Source organism: Sus scrofa, chromosome 2, assembly GCF_054392235.1.
Source record: "Sus scrofa isolate SSC_HxYL_T2T_F1_AM1 chromosome 2, Sscrofa_HxYL_maternal_Yorkshire_Landrace_v2.0, whole genome shotgun sequence".
Taxonomy (NCBI): Eukaryota; Metazoa; Chordata; class Mammalia; order Artiodactyla; family Suidae; genus Sus; species Sus scrofa.
Window position 1 is genome coordinate 81101383 of NC_139384.1, and position 16388 is coordinate 81117770.

At 46.7% G+C, this 16388-nt stretch overlaps 1 protein-coding gene across 1 annotated transcript; it reads left to right on the top strand.

Moving 5' to 3' along the window:
- The first annotated feature begins 2533 nt into the window (after nt 1-2533).
- Nucleotides 2534-3987, top strand: ACTL9 (actin like 9). The gene has a single exon (XM_003480800.5). The coding sequence runs from the start codon at nt 2677-2679 to the stop codon at nt 3925-3927; it is 1251 nt and encodes a 416-aa protein (XP_003480848.1). The 5' UTR covers nt 2534-2676; the 3' UTR covers nt 3928-3987.
- The last annotated feature ends 12401 nt before the right edge of the window (nt 3988-16388 follow it).

A 16388-nucleotide genomic window follows, 5' to 3' on the forward strand; every position in this document is an offset into this window, starting at 1 on the left:
AGTGTTGGCATGGATGCCTGAAAAGGGCTGGGAGTTTCAAGTGAGAAGAATAAGCGAAGGAGTCTGTTTTAAAATATAGGTTAGAGTTCCCGTCATGGTTCAGTGATTAACGAATCCAACTAGGAACCATGAGGTTGCGGGTCCCTGCCCTTGCTCAGTGGGTTAAAGATTCGGCGTTGCCGTGAGCTGTGGTGTAGGTCGCAGACACAGCGTGGATCCCGCATTGCTGTGGCTCTGGCATAGGCTGGTGGCTACAGCTCCGATTAGACCCCTAGCCTGGGAACCTCCATATGCCGCGGGAGTGGCCCAAGAAATAGCAAAAAGACAATAAAAAATAAAATTAAAAAGATACATGCACCCCTATGTTCATAACAGCACTATTCACAATAGCCAAGACATGAGGACAACAAGATAAACTGCCTTCTAGTTTCAGCTCTCATATCATTATCAGTGGTCCTGTTTATGAACAGGACATGGTGCCACATTTTTGTGCTTTCTGATGGTGTTTTTAAATCGTGCCTCACTACCCCGGCATCGTGCTGATGTGCCATCTAGTGTTCTTAGGCAGAAGGAAGCTGTGACGTGACTTACAGAGCAAAACGGGTGGGTCAGATGTGCTTCATTCAGGCTCGCGTCATAGAGCTGTCAGTCAAAAGTTCAACGTTAATGAGCTGATCATATATAGGAGATGAGGTGCCTTTAAACAGAAACACAACACAAAGTTATGTTTGGATCGATTGACCAAAATGTTGTCCCAAGGCCTGTGGAATCTGACCCTGTATGGCCCCAAGGAGGAAGACCTCAGTGGTCACTTGTACAGTATTCATGGCAACTTAATAGAGCACAGCTACTGCAATAAACAGACGATTAGATTGTTATGATCATGCTGCAACTACAGACGTGATAAATTCATTTGAGTAATAAAAAAAAGAAAAGAAAATTTAAAAAATAAAAATAAAAAAATAAAGAAAAGCAACTAAAAATAAATAAATAAATAAATAGACGCAACCAGGGATTACTTGAAAATTCGTGAAATAGACATAGAAGAACAAATACAAATATTGTCTTAATCGTATCTTTTTTCCTTTCTTCCCCGGCTTTATTGAGATATAATTGACAAATGACACTCTGTAAGTTTTAAATGTATATGTTGATTGGATATATTTACATATTGCAAAATGATTACCGCCATAGACCTCCGCTAACACCTCGGCTACCTCATATAACTACTGTTTCTTTTGTGGCGAGAATATTTAAGATCTACTCTCTTAGAAACTTTCAAGTATATAATATTGTTAACTGTAATCACCACACCGTGCTATACATTAGGTCTGAATATTTTCTTTACCTTATAACTAGAAGTTTATACCCTTTGATTAACACCTCCCCATATCCCCTGGTCACCACAATTCTACTTAGGCATAGGTCACAGCTGCAGCTCAGATCTGATCCCTGGCCCAGCCCATATGCAAAGCAGCCAAAAAAAGGGGGAAAAAAAAAAGAATTTAAAATTTTTGAAGACCCAAAACAGTGTCTCCACTTGCTGCACATTAAGATCTGAGAGCTTTAAAAAAAATCACTAATATGTGGTGTCCATCCACAGACATTTTAATTTAATCAGTCTGGGATATGGAAGCAACCTAAGGATCCATCGATGAACAAATGGATAAAGAAGATGTGATATTTACATGCCATGGAATACTACTCAGTCATAAAAAGGAATGACATTTTTCCACTTACAACGACATGGATAGACCTAAAGGGTATTATGCTTAGTGAAATAAGTCAGAGAGAAAAAGACAAATACAGTATGACATCACTTATACATGAAATTGAAACAGCACAACAAACTAGTGAATATAACAAAAAAGAAACAGACTCACAGCTATAGAGAATTAGTGGTTACCAGTGAGGAGAGGGAAGTGGGAAGGAAAAAGATTGGGGCAGAGGATTAAGAGGTACAAAGTATTACGTATATAAACTGCAAGGATATGTTGTGCAGCACAGGGAATATAACCAATATTTTATAATAACTATAAATGGAATATATAATCTATTAAAACAATGAATCGCTAGTACAGGGGTGTCTGTGCCTCTCCTGGGCCCCCCACTTTGGGCTGGCTTGTTTCCTCCTGGAAACCAGAAAGCTATCCTAAAGTCAACTACTTTCTGATTAATACTCTAAGGATTAATATTTTAATATTCTAAGCAGGCCTCTGACTAGCTCTCACATGCCACACTAAAGAACTTCAAGGCAAGGCACCAGAAGAAGGATTCCTGTGTCTTACTGGATTCTGGATCAAAGAGTTGGATCAAAGGGCCCTCCTCGGAACCCTCTATCCTCCTCCTTCTCCAAATTTGGCACTGGGAGGGGGAAGAATCCAGAATAGATAAATCCAGAACGGGAGCTTTCTGGAGCAAGGACGCCCCCCACCCCACGCCCACCCCTTACCCCTCAAAGCGGGGAAGCGTCCACCCCTCCCCCACCCCCTACTCCTCATTGTGAGGTCTTCTGAAGCGCAGCGGCAGAATAATGTCATAGACCATCGGCCTGGCCCCCTCTCCCTCTCTCTGCCTCTGCTTGCCCCAAGCCCCGCCCCAACTTTTCTCTCCACACCCTAACCCCAGGGGAAAGCAGTCAGCCTTGCCAAGCAGCCCACGCGACCTCTTGGAGCCATGGATCCAAATCACTCCAACTTCCTGGAGCCCCAGCCCTCCCCAGAAGCCCTCAAGCCTACCCTGAACCCTAGCTCACTCGTGGTGAACAAGACCCAGCCGCAGGACGCCCCCAGCCTGGTGGGTGACAGGTTGCCCCCAAAGACCGGGGCGGTGGTCATCGACATGGGCACAGGCACCTGTAAGGTGGGCTTCTCCGGGCAGGCCCGGCCCACCTACACCGTGGCCACCATCGTCGGCTGCCAGCCCAAGAAGCCGGCCAGCAATGGGCAGCCGGTGCTGGAGACGTTCATCGGGGAGGCAGCCCGCACGCGCCCCGAGCTGACGCTGGTGCAGCCTGTGCGGAACGGCATCGTGGTGGACTGGGACGCAGCCGAGCTCATATGGCGCCACATGCTGGAGCACGACCTCCGCGTGGCCACCCGCGACCACCCACTGCTCTTCTCTGACCCTCCCTTCAGCCCCACCACCAACCGCGAGAAACTGGTGGAGGTGGTCTTCGAGTCACTGAACTCCCCCGCCATGTATGTGGCTTCCCAGTCAGTGCTGTCCGTCTACGCACACGGCCGGGTCAGCGGGCTAGTGGTGGATACGGGCCATGGGGTCACCTATACAGTGCCAGTCTTCCAGGGCTACAACCTGCCCCATGCCACAGAGCGCCTGGACTTGGCGGGCACGCACCTGACCGCCTTCCTGGCGGAGATGCTGCAGGGCTCCGGCTTGCCCCTGGGGCAGCAGGACCTGGACGCTGTGGAGAACATCAAGCACCGCTACTGCTACGTGGCCCCCGACTTCGTAAAGGAACAGGCCCGGCCCGAGCTGGAATGCCGCCAGACCCTGAAGCTGCCCGACGGGCGGACAGTCACACTAGGCAAGGAGTTGTTCCGGTGCCCGGAGCTGCTGTTCAGCCCCCCGGAGATCCCAGGGCTGTCGCCTGTGGGCATCCCCACCATGGCCGCACAGAGTCTTCACAAGGTGCCCCTGGAGGTGCGGACCGATGTGGCCCAGAATGTGCTGCTCTGCGGGGGTTCTTCGCTCTTCACCGGGTTCGAGGGTCGCTTCCGGACTGAGCTGCTGCGCAGTCTGTCCTCAGAGCCCCACATGGTGGTAACGGCCCAGCCCACCAGGAATTTCTCCGTGTGGATCGGGGGCTCCATCCTGGCTTCACTGCGCGCCTTCCAGTCCTGCTGGGTCCTGCGGGAGCAGTACGAGGAGCAGGGGCCCCACATCGTGTACCGAAAATGCTACTGACCTGGACCGGGGGTGGGTGTGGACAGGGGGAGTTATGGGCAGTAAAGCTTCTGCTACCCAGCCAGCTCTGTCCTGCCTTGTCCCAGGGTCCTGCCTGGTCCTGTTGGTGACCCACCCAGAGGTGCTCTGGTTCTGACTGGATAGACCCATGCCCCCTGGTAGTCTGCTTTCCAAGACATCCCAGGGTCCGCCCTGCCTGGACTCACCTTCCTGATCCATCCTCTGAGACACCCCAGTTCTGACTCCCTGAAACCACCTCCTCCCATGATCAACCCCCACATACATACACGCCATGTCCTAACCCTATTAAGCCCATGTCCCATGATCCCAGTCCCCCAAGGCACTCAGTTGGGATCCCCTCCCTAAGCCCAGCCCAAAGACATCCCTGGTTGTGAGCACCCTAAATCCATACCCTTGTGGGTTTCCCAGGTCTGACTGTCCAAAGTTCTCTGACACCCTATTGTTCTGAACTTCCCCTCCAATGAGTGTTGTACCGCCACACCCACCACAAAAATCCAAATTCTGACCCTCAAGGGTCTCCCCTGCAATGAATGACCCGCTGAAGGATCTCCCAGTGTTCAAAGCCCATCCCCAAGCTCCACTCTCCTCCAAACTTCTGCCCTTCTGGCATGATCCCCAAACTCTTTCCATTCAGATGCTCCCGAAACCCATTCCCAGAATTCCCATCGTGGCTCAACAGAAATGAACCCCTCTAGTATCCGCAAGGATGCAGGTTCCATCCCTGGCCTTGCTCACTGGGTCAGGGCTCCAGTGTTGCTGTGAGCCATGGTGTAGTTCGTAGATGCAGCTTGGAACCCGAGTTGCTGTGGCTGTGGCGTAGGCTGGCTGCTGTAGGTCTGATTTGATCCCTAGCCTGGGAGCTCCCATATGCTGCAGATGCGACCCTAAAAAGCAAAAAAAGCAAAAAAAAAAAAAAAAAAAAAGAATAGAATCTGGCATTGCTCTGAGCTGCGGTGTAGGTCATAGATGCCTCTGGGATCCCTCGTTGCTGTGGCTGTGGCATAGGCTGGCCAGTTCTGGTTCAACCCCTTACCTGGGAACTTCCATTTAGCATAGGTGCTCCTAAAAAAAAAAAATCCCCGCCTACCCCCAAAAGCCCCAGGATGGCCCCCTCTGCTCTCAGCTCACTCCTTGCTCTGCATCTCCCCCAGAAATACCCCCACATGATTTCTCAGTGCATCTCCTGACCCCATCCCTCAGCCCCTGGAATCTTCCTAGGATGGTTCAGGCTCCAAGACCATTGTGTGATGATCCCACTAATGCCCTAGGCTGGCCCTTGTCTTGAGACACCCCCTCCACAAAGGGCCCCCTCCAAAGGCCCTTTCCCAGGATTTCCCGGTGGTGAGCCCCACAACCCACTGGACTCCCCTGAACCCACCCCCAGGACAGGCCCCCAGTTCCCATCCCCAGGCCCAGCTCCAAGATCCCATCTCATTAGCTGAGACATCAATAGCCAGTGAGATTCAAAAGGGCTACACAGCACAACGTGACCCTGAGGCAGATAACCCATGTGGGAGCTCCACCTGGACACTGGCTCCCTCCTGCTTCCCCCTCACAAAAATCCCTAGAGGCCAGTCATCCTGGGCTATCCATTCCCTACCTTCCTCCATTCTGCTAGCAGTTTATTCCAAGTTCACTCCATCTCCTCAGACTTCTCTCTGCCTATTCCTACTATGCCACTCCGGCTTTCTCTGGGACCTGCCCTGAGGATATCCTATGAGGCCTCTCTCATCCCACCCTGTCCATGTAGGGTGGGGGAGAGGCTGGGAGTTCCTGTGTGGCTCAGCAGATTAAGAACCAGATTGGTATCCATGAGGATGAGGGTTCGATCCCTGGCCTTGCTCAATGGGTTAAAGGATCCAGCATTACCAAGAGCTGTGGTATAGGTCACAGATGTAGCTTGGATCTGGCATTGCTATGGCTGGGGTGTAGGCCAGCAGCTGCAGCTCCAATTTGATCCCTAGCCTGGGAATTTCTGTATGCTGCAGGTGTGGCCCTAAAAAGGAAAAGAAAAAAAAAAATAGGGTGAGAGGGGCTGGGCATTCTCCCCACAGGGTGCCCTGTTTCCCCTCTCCCCACTCTGCCCTCATCCTCAGCCACCTGGGCTCCTGCTGGAGGCGGGACCCTTGGCCTTGACGTCATCCATCTCAGCCCAATGAATATCAGGAACTCTGGCTAGTAGCCTGGACATGTCCTCCCAGTGTATCAACAAAATAAGCATGAGCTGCCAGAGCTTCTCCATATTCACGAAGGATCTTCTCCTTCTTCAGCTTAAGGGAACATTCATTTCTTCAACCAGTCAATATTTACTGAGCATGGCTCACAGGCTGCCTGTCTTTGTCTCTCCATGCATCTTTCTGTGTGTCTCTTTGGTTTTAGTTTTTATTTGCTCTCTTGATGTGTTTCTCTCTCTGACTCACCTGCCAGCACTAGTTCTTATGCAGGAATTTTCCAGAGTGGAAACTCATATATTCATAGAGGGTTGACCCTACTTATCCTCCATATGTGCCATCAGACAATGGGGGTGGGTGAAAGCCCTGGCTATCCCCACTCGCACTGTCCACTGCATCCTGGCCAATGGCTCCAGCCTCATCTCAGGCCAATGAGTGGTCCTAAGCTGAGGGAACAGCCTCACAGATAGACTCAGATACCCACATTACAAATATGCAAGGTTGGACACTGTTCCCACTTGCCTCCCCTCCTGCCACCCTATCCTCCCCATACAGGCAACCTCAAACCTAGAGAAGCAGCAAGAACTTCCAGGTTGGGAGTTGGCATGGGGAACTTCTCATTCCTCCCACCAGGGGGCAGCACCTCCAAGCACAGGGCCCTGGGGCCAGCACCAGATGTAGAACTGCAATGGCTGCAGCAAACCTGGCATCCCACACCTCAAGTGAGACCCACCCCACACCTCAATGTCAGGGCACTGCCAGCCACACACACACAGAGAGAAGGGAGGTGGAACAGACTGAGTCTCAGAAGCCACAGGAAGTGAGGAGGATGCAGAAACCCCTGCCACCCTTGGGCTGCTGGGAAACCCAAAGGACTCTCAGACCACACTGAGTGTCCCCCAGCTACAAACTTCCCCTGGGACAGACATTCCCTCTACAACCTCCTGGAAATGTGCACATTCCCAGTGATGGGGAGCTCACTACCTCTAGTCTGTTGTTAGAAATCTCACCTCCTCCCATGAGTCTGAGGTAAATCAACCCTCCTTGCCACCGCCTGCCCCCAATCAGAGCACTGAGGGCACCAGAGACTTTGAGCCCCCCGACACACACACACAGCCAGGCCCACACACACCCCTGGAGTCTGCTCTCTCCCAAGCCCAACATCCCCAATTTCTTCCATTTCTGGCTTTAAGTCACTCATGCATCCATTCCACAATCACTGGCCACCCACCACATGCCTGGATCTATGCTCAAATCTAAGGAAACCACAGTGAACAACAAATGAGGTCTCAGCCTCCCAGACCCTCCTTGGAAAGTCTGCCCAGAGGAGGTGTGTGGGTGGTCACTTCTTCTATCAACTTCTGGCTGCCTGACATCTGTTCCACACACAGACCCACAGGTACTTTCCTTCTCATGCCCCCACCACCACCCTCTTTCCTCCTTCCCACCCCAGCCTGGGCCCCTTCTTTGCTCACCTGGAGGATTGTGGGAGCCTCTTCCGTGGTGCTTCAGGATCACTACCCCTCCTTACCCTCTGGAAGACCCTTGCAGAGGATTTCTGCAAAATATAGCTTAGGGGAGTTCTCATTGTGGCCCAGTGGAAACGAATCCAACTGGGAACCATGAGGTTGCGGGTTCGATCCCTGGGCTCACTCAGTGGGTTAAGGATACAGTATTGCCATGAGCTGTGGTGAGGCTCAGATCTGATGTTGATGTGACTGTGGTGTAGTCTGGCAGCTGTGGCTCTGATTGCATCCCTAGCCTGGGAACCTCCGTATACCTTGGGTGTGGCCCTAAAAAAAAAAAAAAAAAAAAATGTAGCTTAGAACACGCTGGTGGAAAACAGAACCCAAATTTTTTTTTTTTTTTTTTGGCTTTTTGGCTTTTTGCTATTTCTTGGGCCGCTCCCGCGGCATATGGAGGTTCCCAGGCTAGGGGTCGAATTGGAGCTGTAGCCACCGGCCTACACCAGAGCCACAGCAACGCGGGATCCGAGCCGCGTCTGCAACCTACACCACAGCTCACGGCAACGCCGGATTCTTAACCCACTGAGCAAGGGCAGGGACTGAACCCGCAACCTCATGGTTCCTAGTCGGATTCGTTAACCACTGCGCCACGACGGGAACTCCAGAACCCAAATTCTTATGACAGCTCTGAATCCTCTGCCAAATTCTCCAAACTTCTCCTTGGCTTTCTCTTCCACCAACTTCACCCCTGCCACACTTGTTGACTTTCTGTCCCTCAAACATACTGTTATAGGCTCCCTTGTGTTCCCTCTGCCCCAAATTCATGTGTTGGAGCCCTGGTGCCTAGTACCCCAGAATGTGACTGCATTTGGAGATACGGCTTTTAAAGAGGTAATTAAGATGAAGCTATTAGAGTGGCCCCTAATGCAATGCAATATGACAAGTGTCCCAGTAAAAAGGGAGAAATTATGACAGACAACATAGGCAGAAGGAAGACCACATGAGGACACAACTAGAAGATGGCCATCCCCAAACCAAGGAGAGAGGCCTTGGAAGAAACCAGTCCTGCCAACATCTTGATCTTGAATTTCCAGTCTCCAGAATTGTGAGAGAATAAATTTCTGTTGTCTGAGCCACCTAGTCTGTTATACATTTCGTTACGGCAACCCTAGTAGACCAAGAGAGATTTTGGTGCCAAATGTGGTTCAGAAGGTATTTATAAATACCAGCTACAACCATGTGACCAGTTACAGACTTGTAATTGTCATGAGTATTTTTCCCTTACTTTGAAAACATGTGTATAGTACATACATGTATGCATATATATATATATATATATATGTAATATCTTTATTTTCTTCCCTCTCTTATCTTCATATCATGTAACACAGGATGTATTGACTCTATAGCATAGTATTTAAGTATTGTTAATTTTATATCATATTATTTAAATTAGGATATCAAAGAAAATGGTAAACATCTCTCAAGGATTTTATCTCCTCTTCTAGTGAAAGGGTTAATGTGTTTTAAATTGTACGCAGGATAGTTGTATCATGTTAGGTGGAAGTATAATCTTGTTATTGTCTTTATTTGCTGATTAAGTATGGTTTAAGGAGTTGTGTGGGTGCCAAGTTGACAATGGGTGGATTTGTGATGGTTTGTTTTATGTGCGTACTCAGCTAGGTCATAGTGCTCAGATGTTTGTCAAGACCAGTCTAGATGTTGCTGTGAAGGTATTTTTTAGATAAGATTAACATTTAAATCAGTAGGCTTTGAGTTGTACAGATTACGCCCCCCCCCCAAAATGTAGGTGGGCCTCATCTAATCGGTCAAAGTCCTAAGAAAACAAAGACTGACTTTCCCCAAGGAAGGAGGAATTCTTCAGCAAATGGCCTCCAGCCTCAAATTGCAACTCTTCTGGGTCTTTAGCCTTCCAGCCTACCCTGCAGATTTTGAATTTGTCAGCCTCCACAGCCATGTGGGCCAATTCCTTAAAATAAAGCTCCCTCTTTACACATATATCCTATTGGTTCTGTTTCTCTGGAGAACCCTGACTAGTACACCTCAGGGTGTACTTTGCACCTGCCATTCCCTTTACTTAGAATGCTTCTTCCCACCTCCTATCTTTCCAGAGATAGCCTCCTCTTTGTCAGTGTGATGCAAAACTCTGATACCATAAAAGGGATAGTGAAAATGCTAGATTTCATGTAAACATCAAAAAAAATATGCAAGGTAAAAATCAATGTTAAGACAAATGACGATTTTAAAAATAAATTAAATAAATTATAAATAATTTTTAAATGACGAACGGAGTAAACTATAGTTCATAACACAAAAGGACAATGTCCATAATATATAAAGAGCTCTTGAAAACAATCAATAAGAAAAATATTGGCATTCCTGCTGAGGTGTAGTGGGTTAAGAATCTGACTGCAGAGACATGATTTACTTGCACAAAACTGATCAGTTTTGAAAGATCGTAAATGCCCTTGATATGGTTTTTGTGGATATGAAACAAATGGTGAGAATTTGAATTAGCCCCTCTTATTATAGTATTGAAATTAAGTCTACTTAATTTATCGTCATGTTCATACCCTGGTTTTATATACTTGTATCTATCAATAAACATTTTGATACTTGAAAAAAAAAAAAAGAATCTGACTGCAGTCACTCAGGTCTCTGCAGAGATGTGGGTTCAATCCCCAGCCCAGTACAATGGGTTAAATGATCCAGCATTGGCACGCCACAGCTGCAGCAAAGGTCTCAGATTCAACACCTGGCCCAGGAACTTCCATATGCTGTGAGTGTTGCCATAAATTATTAAAAAAAAAAAACTAAAAATAATCATTCAGGGGTTCCCTTTGTGGCACAGCAGAAAGAAATATGACTAGTAACCATGAGGTTGTAGGTTCAATTCCCAGCCTCGCTCAGTGGGTTAAGGATCCAGCATTGCCATGAGCTGTGGTGTAGGTTGCAGATGCAGCTTGGATCCTGCATTGCTGTGGCTGTGGCACAGGCCAGCAGCTGTAGCTCTGATTTGACCACTAGCCTGGGAACTTCTATGTGTCACAGGTGCGGCCCTAAAAAGCAAAAAAAAAAAACAAAAAAAAAAAAACAAAAAAAAACAAAAAAAACAAAAGAAAAATATCACAAGAGTCCATGGAAAAGTTAACAAAGTATATGAACTTTGAGCTCACAGAGAAAGGAAAACAAATGTACAGCATAAATTGACAGAACATTGTAAATCAACTATAATAAAAAATTAAAATCTTACCCAAAAAAAGAAAGAAAAATGGTTCTTAGTCATAGGAGAAGATTCTCAACCTCATAAGGGAAATGAACACTAAAACTGTACTACAATACCATTTTTAACCCATCAAATTGGCAGAGATTGAAAGTTTTGATAACAACTTATCTTGGTGAGGCTCTGGGGAAACTGGCACTCTTTTTCTGATGAGGAGGAAGGAAACTGGTACAAACTCCTATGCAGAACAAGTGGCAATATCTACCTAAATGACAAATACACACAGCTTCCAAACCAGTTATCACACTTCTAGGAATTTCTCCCTCAGATGCAATCACTCATATGCGAAATGACGTAAATGCAGTTATTCACTGTACCCTGCAGCACTTTACAGTGGCAAAACCCTGGAAACAGCCCTGTGTGTTGCCAATGCTATGGGCCCATCCATGAGCGTGGGTTAAATAAATTTCATTTGAACAGAGAGGAATACTATGCAGCCCTTAAAAAGAACCATCAAGTTCTATTTAACATGGAGTGATCGCCAAGATATATTTAAAATGAAAAAAAAAAGTCCCAGAATATGTTACCATTTATGTTTAAAAAACAAAAAGGAGTTCCCTCAGTGGTACAGTGGATTAATGATCTGGCTTGTCTCTGTGGAGACACTGATTTGATTCCCCAGTCCAGCGCAGTGAGTTAAGGATCCAGCATTGCTGCAGCTGTGGCATAGGTTGAAGCTGCAGCTCAGATTCAATCCCTGGCCCAGGTACTTCCATATGTTTCAGATGTGGCAAAAAAAAGAAAAGAAAAAAAAAAAGGGAACAAATGGATGTGTAGATATTTGCTTGAAAATGCCTAGACTATCTCTGGAAGATCTCAAAAGAAATCTGAGTAGCAGCTGCTTCTAGACCAGAATTTCTTCAACCCACTGAGCAAGGCCAGGGATTGAACCCACATCCTCATGGATACTAGTCAGTTTCATTTCCTCTACACCACAACAGGAACTCCTAGACATTTTTTTTTTTTTTTTGTCTTTTGTCTTTTTTTGTTGTTGTTGTTGTTGTTGCTATTTCTTGGGCCGCTCCCGCGGCATATGGAGGTTCCCAGGCTAGGGGTCTAATCGGAGCTGTAGCCACTGGCCTACGCCAGAGCCACAGCAACGCGGGATCCGAGCCGCGTCTGCAACCTACACCACAGCTCACGGCAACGCCGGATCGTCAACCCACTGAGCAAGGGCAGGGACCGAACCCGCAACCCCATGGTTCCTAGTCGGATTCGTTAACCACTGCGCCACGACGGGAACTCCGACATTTTTTCTTAATTGCCTCATACCATAGTTTAATACCACAGATCTACTGTGTATCTGTTTATATGTTCTGTGTATATCTGTGCATTACACATAAAAAGATTTTTTTTGGCCACACCCATGGCATGTGGAAGTTTCTGGGCCAGGGATCGAACCCATGCCTCAGCAGCAACCTGAGCTACAGCAATAATAACGCCGGTGCCGGTTCCTTAACTCACTGAGTCACCAAGGAACTCCTAAAAACAGATTCTTTTCTTTTCTTTTCTTTTCTTTTCTTTTCTTTTTTTCTTTTCTTTTTTTTGCACACACACACAAGAACCATTTTTATTCCTTTGGGGGCAATATCACCTCCACTGAGGATTGATACTCTTGGAGAAGTGACCACTGAGCCTGGGCATGAAGATGGAAAGGAGACTGTCACTGCCTGCCCTGGCAAACTATTAGAATTTTATTCATGTGAATATATTTTTTAAACATGGCAATTTACTTTAGGTTCTTCTGATGTCCACCTGAGTAACTGTTTTTCTTTCTCTCTCCCTAGCTGTGATCATCTAATTTGTTGCATTCCTTGTTAATGGGTGGTGTCTCCCACCTCAGCCTTGAGTTTTGGGAGGGTAGAGGCCCCACGTGTATCCTGTACTCAGCGCACAGTCACACCCAAAAGCGTTTGTTGAGTGACTGAATGAATAAGCTATGGCTTTGGCTTAGGTGAAGAAAAAATCCACCTAGATAGGGGTCCCTCTCCCTTGATTCCTCCTGGCACTGGAGTCACACAGATCTGGGTTCTAGTGTCATCTCTTTACATGCTGTGTGACCTTGGATGAGTGACTTGACCTCTCTGAGCATCACTCAACACACCTGTAAAGTGAGGGTGATATCAGTACTCACTGCAAGGAGGCTTTGTAAGGATTAAAGCAGATCACACAGATGCTCTGGGAAATATGGAAGGACATATCTCAAATTACCGTTGTCTTTTTTTTTATTTTATTGAAGGATAGTTGATTTACAATATCATGTTAGTTTCTGGTGTACAGCAAAGTGATTCAGGTATACACATATATATTATTTTTCATATCTTCCATTATGGTTTATTACAAGACATTTAATAAAGTCCCTGTGATTTACAGTAGGACTTTTTGCTTACCAGTTATATATATATATATATGTTTGTTGAGTCTCTTTCTGTTTCATACATATGTTCATTTGTGTCATATTTTAAATTCCGCATATAAGTGATATAATGTGGTATTTGCCTTTTTCTTTTCTTTTCTTCTTTTTTAGGGCTGCACCTGCGGCATATGGAAGTTCCCAGGCTAGAGGTCGAATCAGAGCTACAGCAGCAGCCACAGCCATAGCAACATGGGATCTGAGCTGCGTCTGCAACCTACCCCACAGCTCACAGCAATGCCAGATCCTTAACCCACTGGGCGAGGCCAGGGATCAAAACCCGAGTCCTCATGGATACTAATCAAGTTCATTACTACTAAGCCACGACAGGAATTCCAAATATTCTTTAGTTTATAAGCCCTAGTAATCTAATACACAGTATAGTGACTACAGACCACAATATTATATTGTATTATAGTCATCCAATTTGCTAAGCCTAGAGCTTAATTATTCCAACCACTAGAAAGAAATTATAATAATGCGACATGATAGAGGTAGTAAATATCACTACAATGGCAATCATATTACAAAATATAAATGTATCAAGTTAACATGTTGTACACCTTGCATTTACACAATGTTGTATGAGAAATATATTTCAACTTTTTAAAGAAATATTGTTTCGATTCCTGAGATTTGAGGCACCCCTTAAATTTGCTCAGGGGAATGCCTCATCCACCTTGCCCTAATCCCAGCCGCGTGGAGGAGCTGAGACAGTTTGCGTGAGGCTGGCCGAGGAAGAGGAGACCGGAAGATCAGCTCCTCAAGACCTTGGCCACAGAGCCTGCTTCCCACGGAAACCAGGAAGTCACCAACACCACCATCCCCACCCACAGTGGAGCACCTGCAGCTGCTGCCCGCCTGCCACCCCCAGCCCAGGTCACTGCCCCAGTAGCAAGAGGAACACGGCCAACACCCCCCACCCCAGGATATTGGTATTAAACCAACAGGGGGTGGGGAGTTTAATTCCCAACAAATTCTAGTTTTGTCATTCATACATATACACCTTCACCCCCAGCTCTCACCTGGGGCCTCTTGAAACTGCACAGCCAGATGTGACTACCAGATGTAGGGAAGAAAGGCAGGAGGAGGGGGGTGCTGAGCCATGTGGCAGGGTTCAAGATTAGAGGCTAAGCAGTTTTCCCAGAACCCCATTCACAGCTGGCCAGGCCGCTGGGCAGTGAGTGGAAAAGCCCAGCCCACCTGGTTGGTGGTTACCCCTCAAGAGGCAAGTCTTAGCTCCTGGGTCTCACTCTCTTCCGTCTCCTCTGTCCATGTCTCCCCCAGCCAGGTTACCACCCTTTTCCCCAACCATGGGCACCCAGCATCCCCTCCTTTCCCTCCAGTCTGCCCCTCACCCCGAAGCCCATGAGTCTCTTCTGCAAAAAGCAAGTCTGGGAGTTCCTGTCGTGGCTCAGTGGTCAATGAATCTGACTAGGAACCATAAGGTTGCAGGTTCGATCCCTGGCCTTGCTCAGTGGGTTAAGGATCCGGCGTTGCCATGAGCTGTGGTGTAGGTCGCAGATGCGGCTCAGATCCTGCGTTGCTGTGGCTCTGGCGTAGGCCGGTGGCTACAGCTCCTGATTAGAGCCCTAGCCTGGGAACCTCCATATGCCACGGGAGCAGCCCTAGAAAAGGCAAAAAAAAAAAAAAAAAAAAAAATGCAAGTCTGATCACACTCCTCTCCTTCTTAAATATCCTTCCATGGTTCCCCATGGTCCTGGGGCTAAATGACTTTTAGTCCACGGTGAAAGAGAAAGAAAGAAAGAGAGAGAGAGAGAGAGAGGGAGAAAGAAAGAAAGAAGGAAGGAAGGAAGGAAGGAAGGAAGGAAGGAGAAAAGAAAAGAAAAAGAAAGAAAGAAAGAAAAAGAAAAGAAAGAGAGAAAGAAAGAAAGGAAAAGAAAGAAAGAGGGAGGGGGAAGGAGGAAAGGAGGAGGGTGGGAGGAGGGAAGGAGGGAAGGGAAGAATAAAATTAGATTAAATAAACACCAAAAGAAGTAAGAATTCCAAATGGTAAAAAACACCCTGAAGAAAATTAAGTTGAGATGATGGGTGATCAGAAAGGACTCGGAAAATAAGCGAAGAGCATCCCAGACGGAGGCAACTGCCAGGGCAAAGGCCTGGAGCAGGACCAGCTTGGCGTGCTTGGAGAACACAGTAAGAGACAGAGGGGCTGAGGACAGGTTGTGCGGGCCCTTGTGGGCCACGACACCACGAAACTTTACCCAAGCTCTGTGATCTTGGGAAATGGTGAAGAGTAAGAATTCCTCCCTGACCCTTCATGTTCCAGGAAACCGTGTGCTCTAAGGAACCGTCCTTCCATATGACTGAGATGAGCCCCACGGATACCCACTCTGATGGTTAATTTTATGTCTTGACTGGACCCCAGGGCGCCCCGATAGTGGATCAGATATTATTCTGGGCGTGTCTGTGAGGGAGTCTGTGGATGAGTTAACATTTAAAGCAGTAGACTGAGTAAAGCAGATTGCCCTCTTCAGTTGAAGGCTGAGTAGAACAACAAAAACAAACAGATGGTCCGCCTGCTAAGAGAGAATTCCCCCTGCCTGACAGCCCTCAGAATAGCTTATCTTTTTTCCGGCCTTTGGGCTTGAACGGAAACATCAGTTCTTCCTGAGTCTTGAGCCTGTAGATCTTGGGACTGGCCAGCCTCCATAATCACATAAGTCGACACCTTATAATAAATATAAATGTATATGCCAGGTTATAGACATATCTAGATACATAGATCTATAGACAGATATTATATCAATATAGATATATATGATAATATATAGATGTCTATATAGTATAGGTATATAACATACAGATATTATAGCTGTATATAGATGATCTCTATAGATCTCTAAGATCTATAAATATTTATACTATATAGATATATCTATGTATCTACAGCTGTGTAGACAGATATCTCTCTATATACATAGACACATATATATCCATATGCATAGCAGATACAGAGAGATAATCAGAATTATAGATAGCTAGATGATAGGTAGATGGATAGATAGATAGATAGATAGATAGACAGATCCATTCCATTGGTTCTGTCTCTCTGAATAATCCTA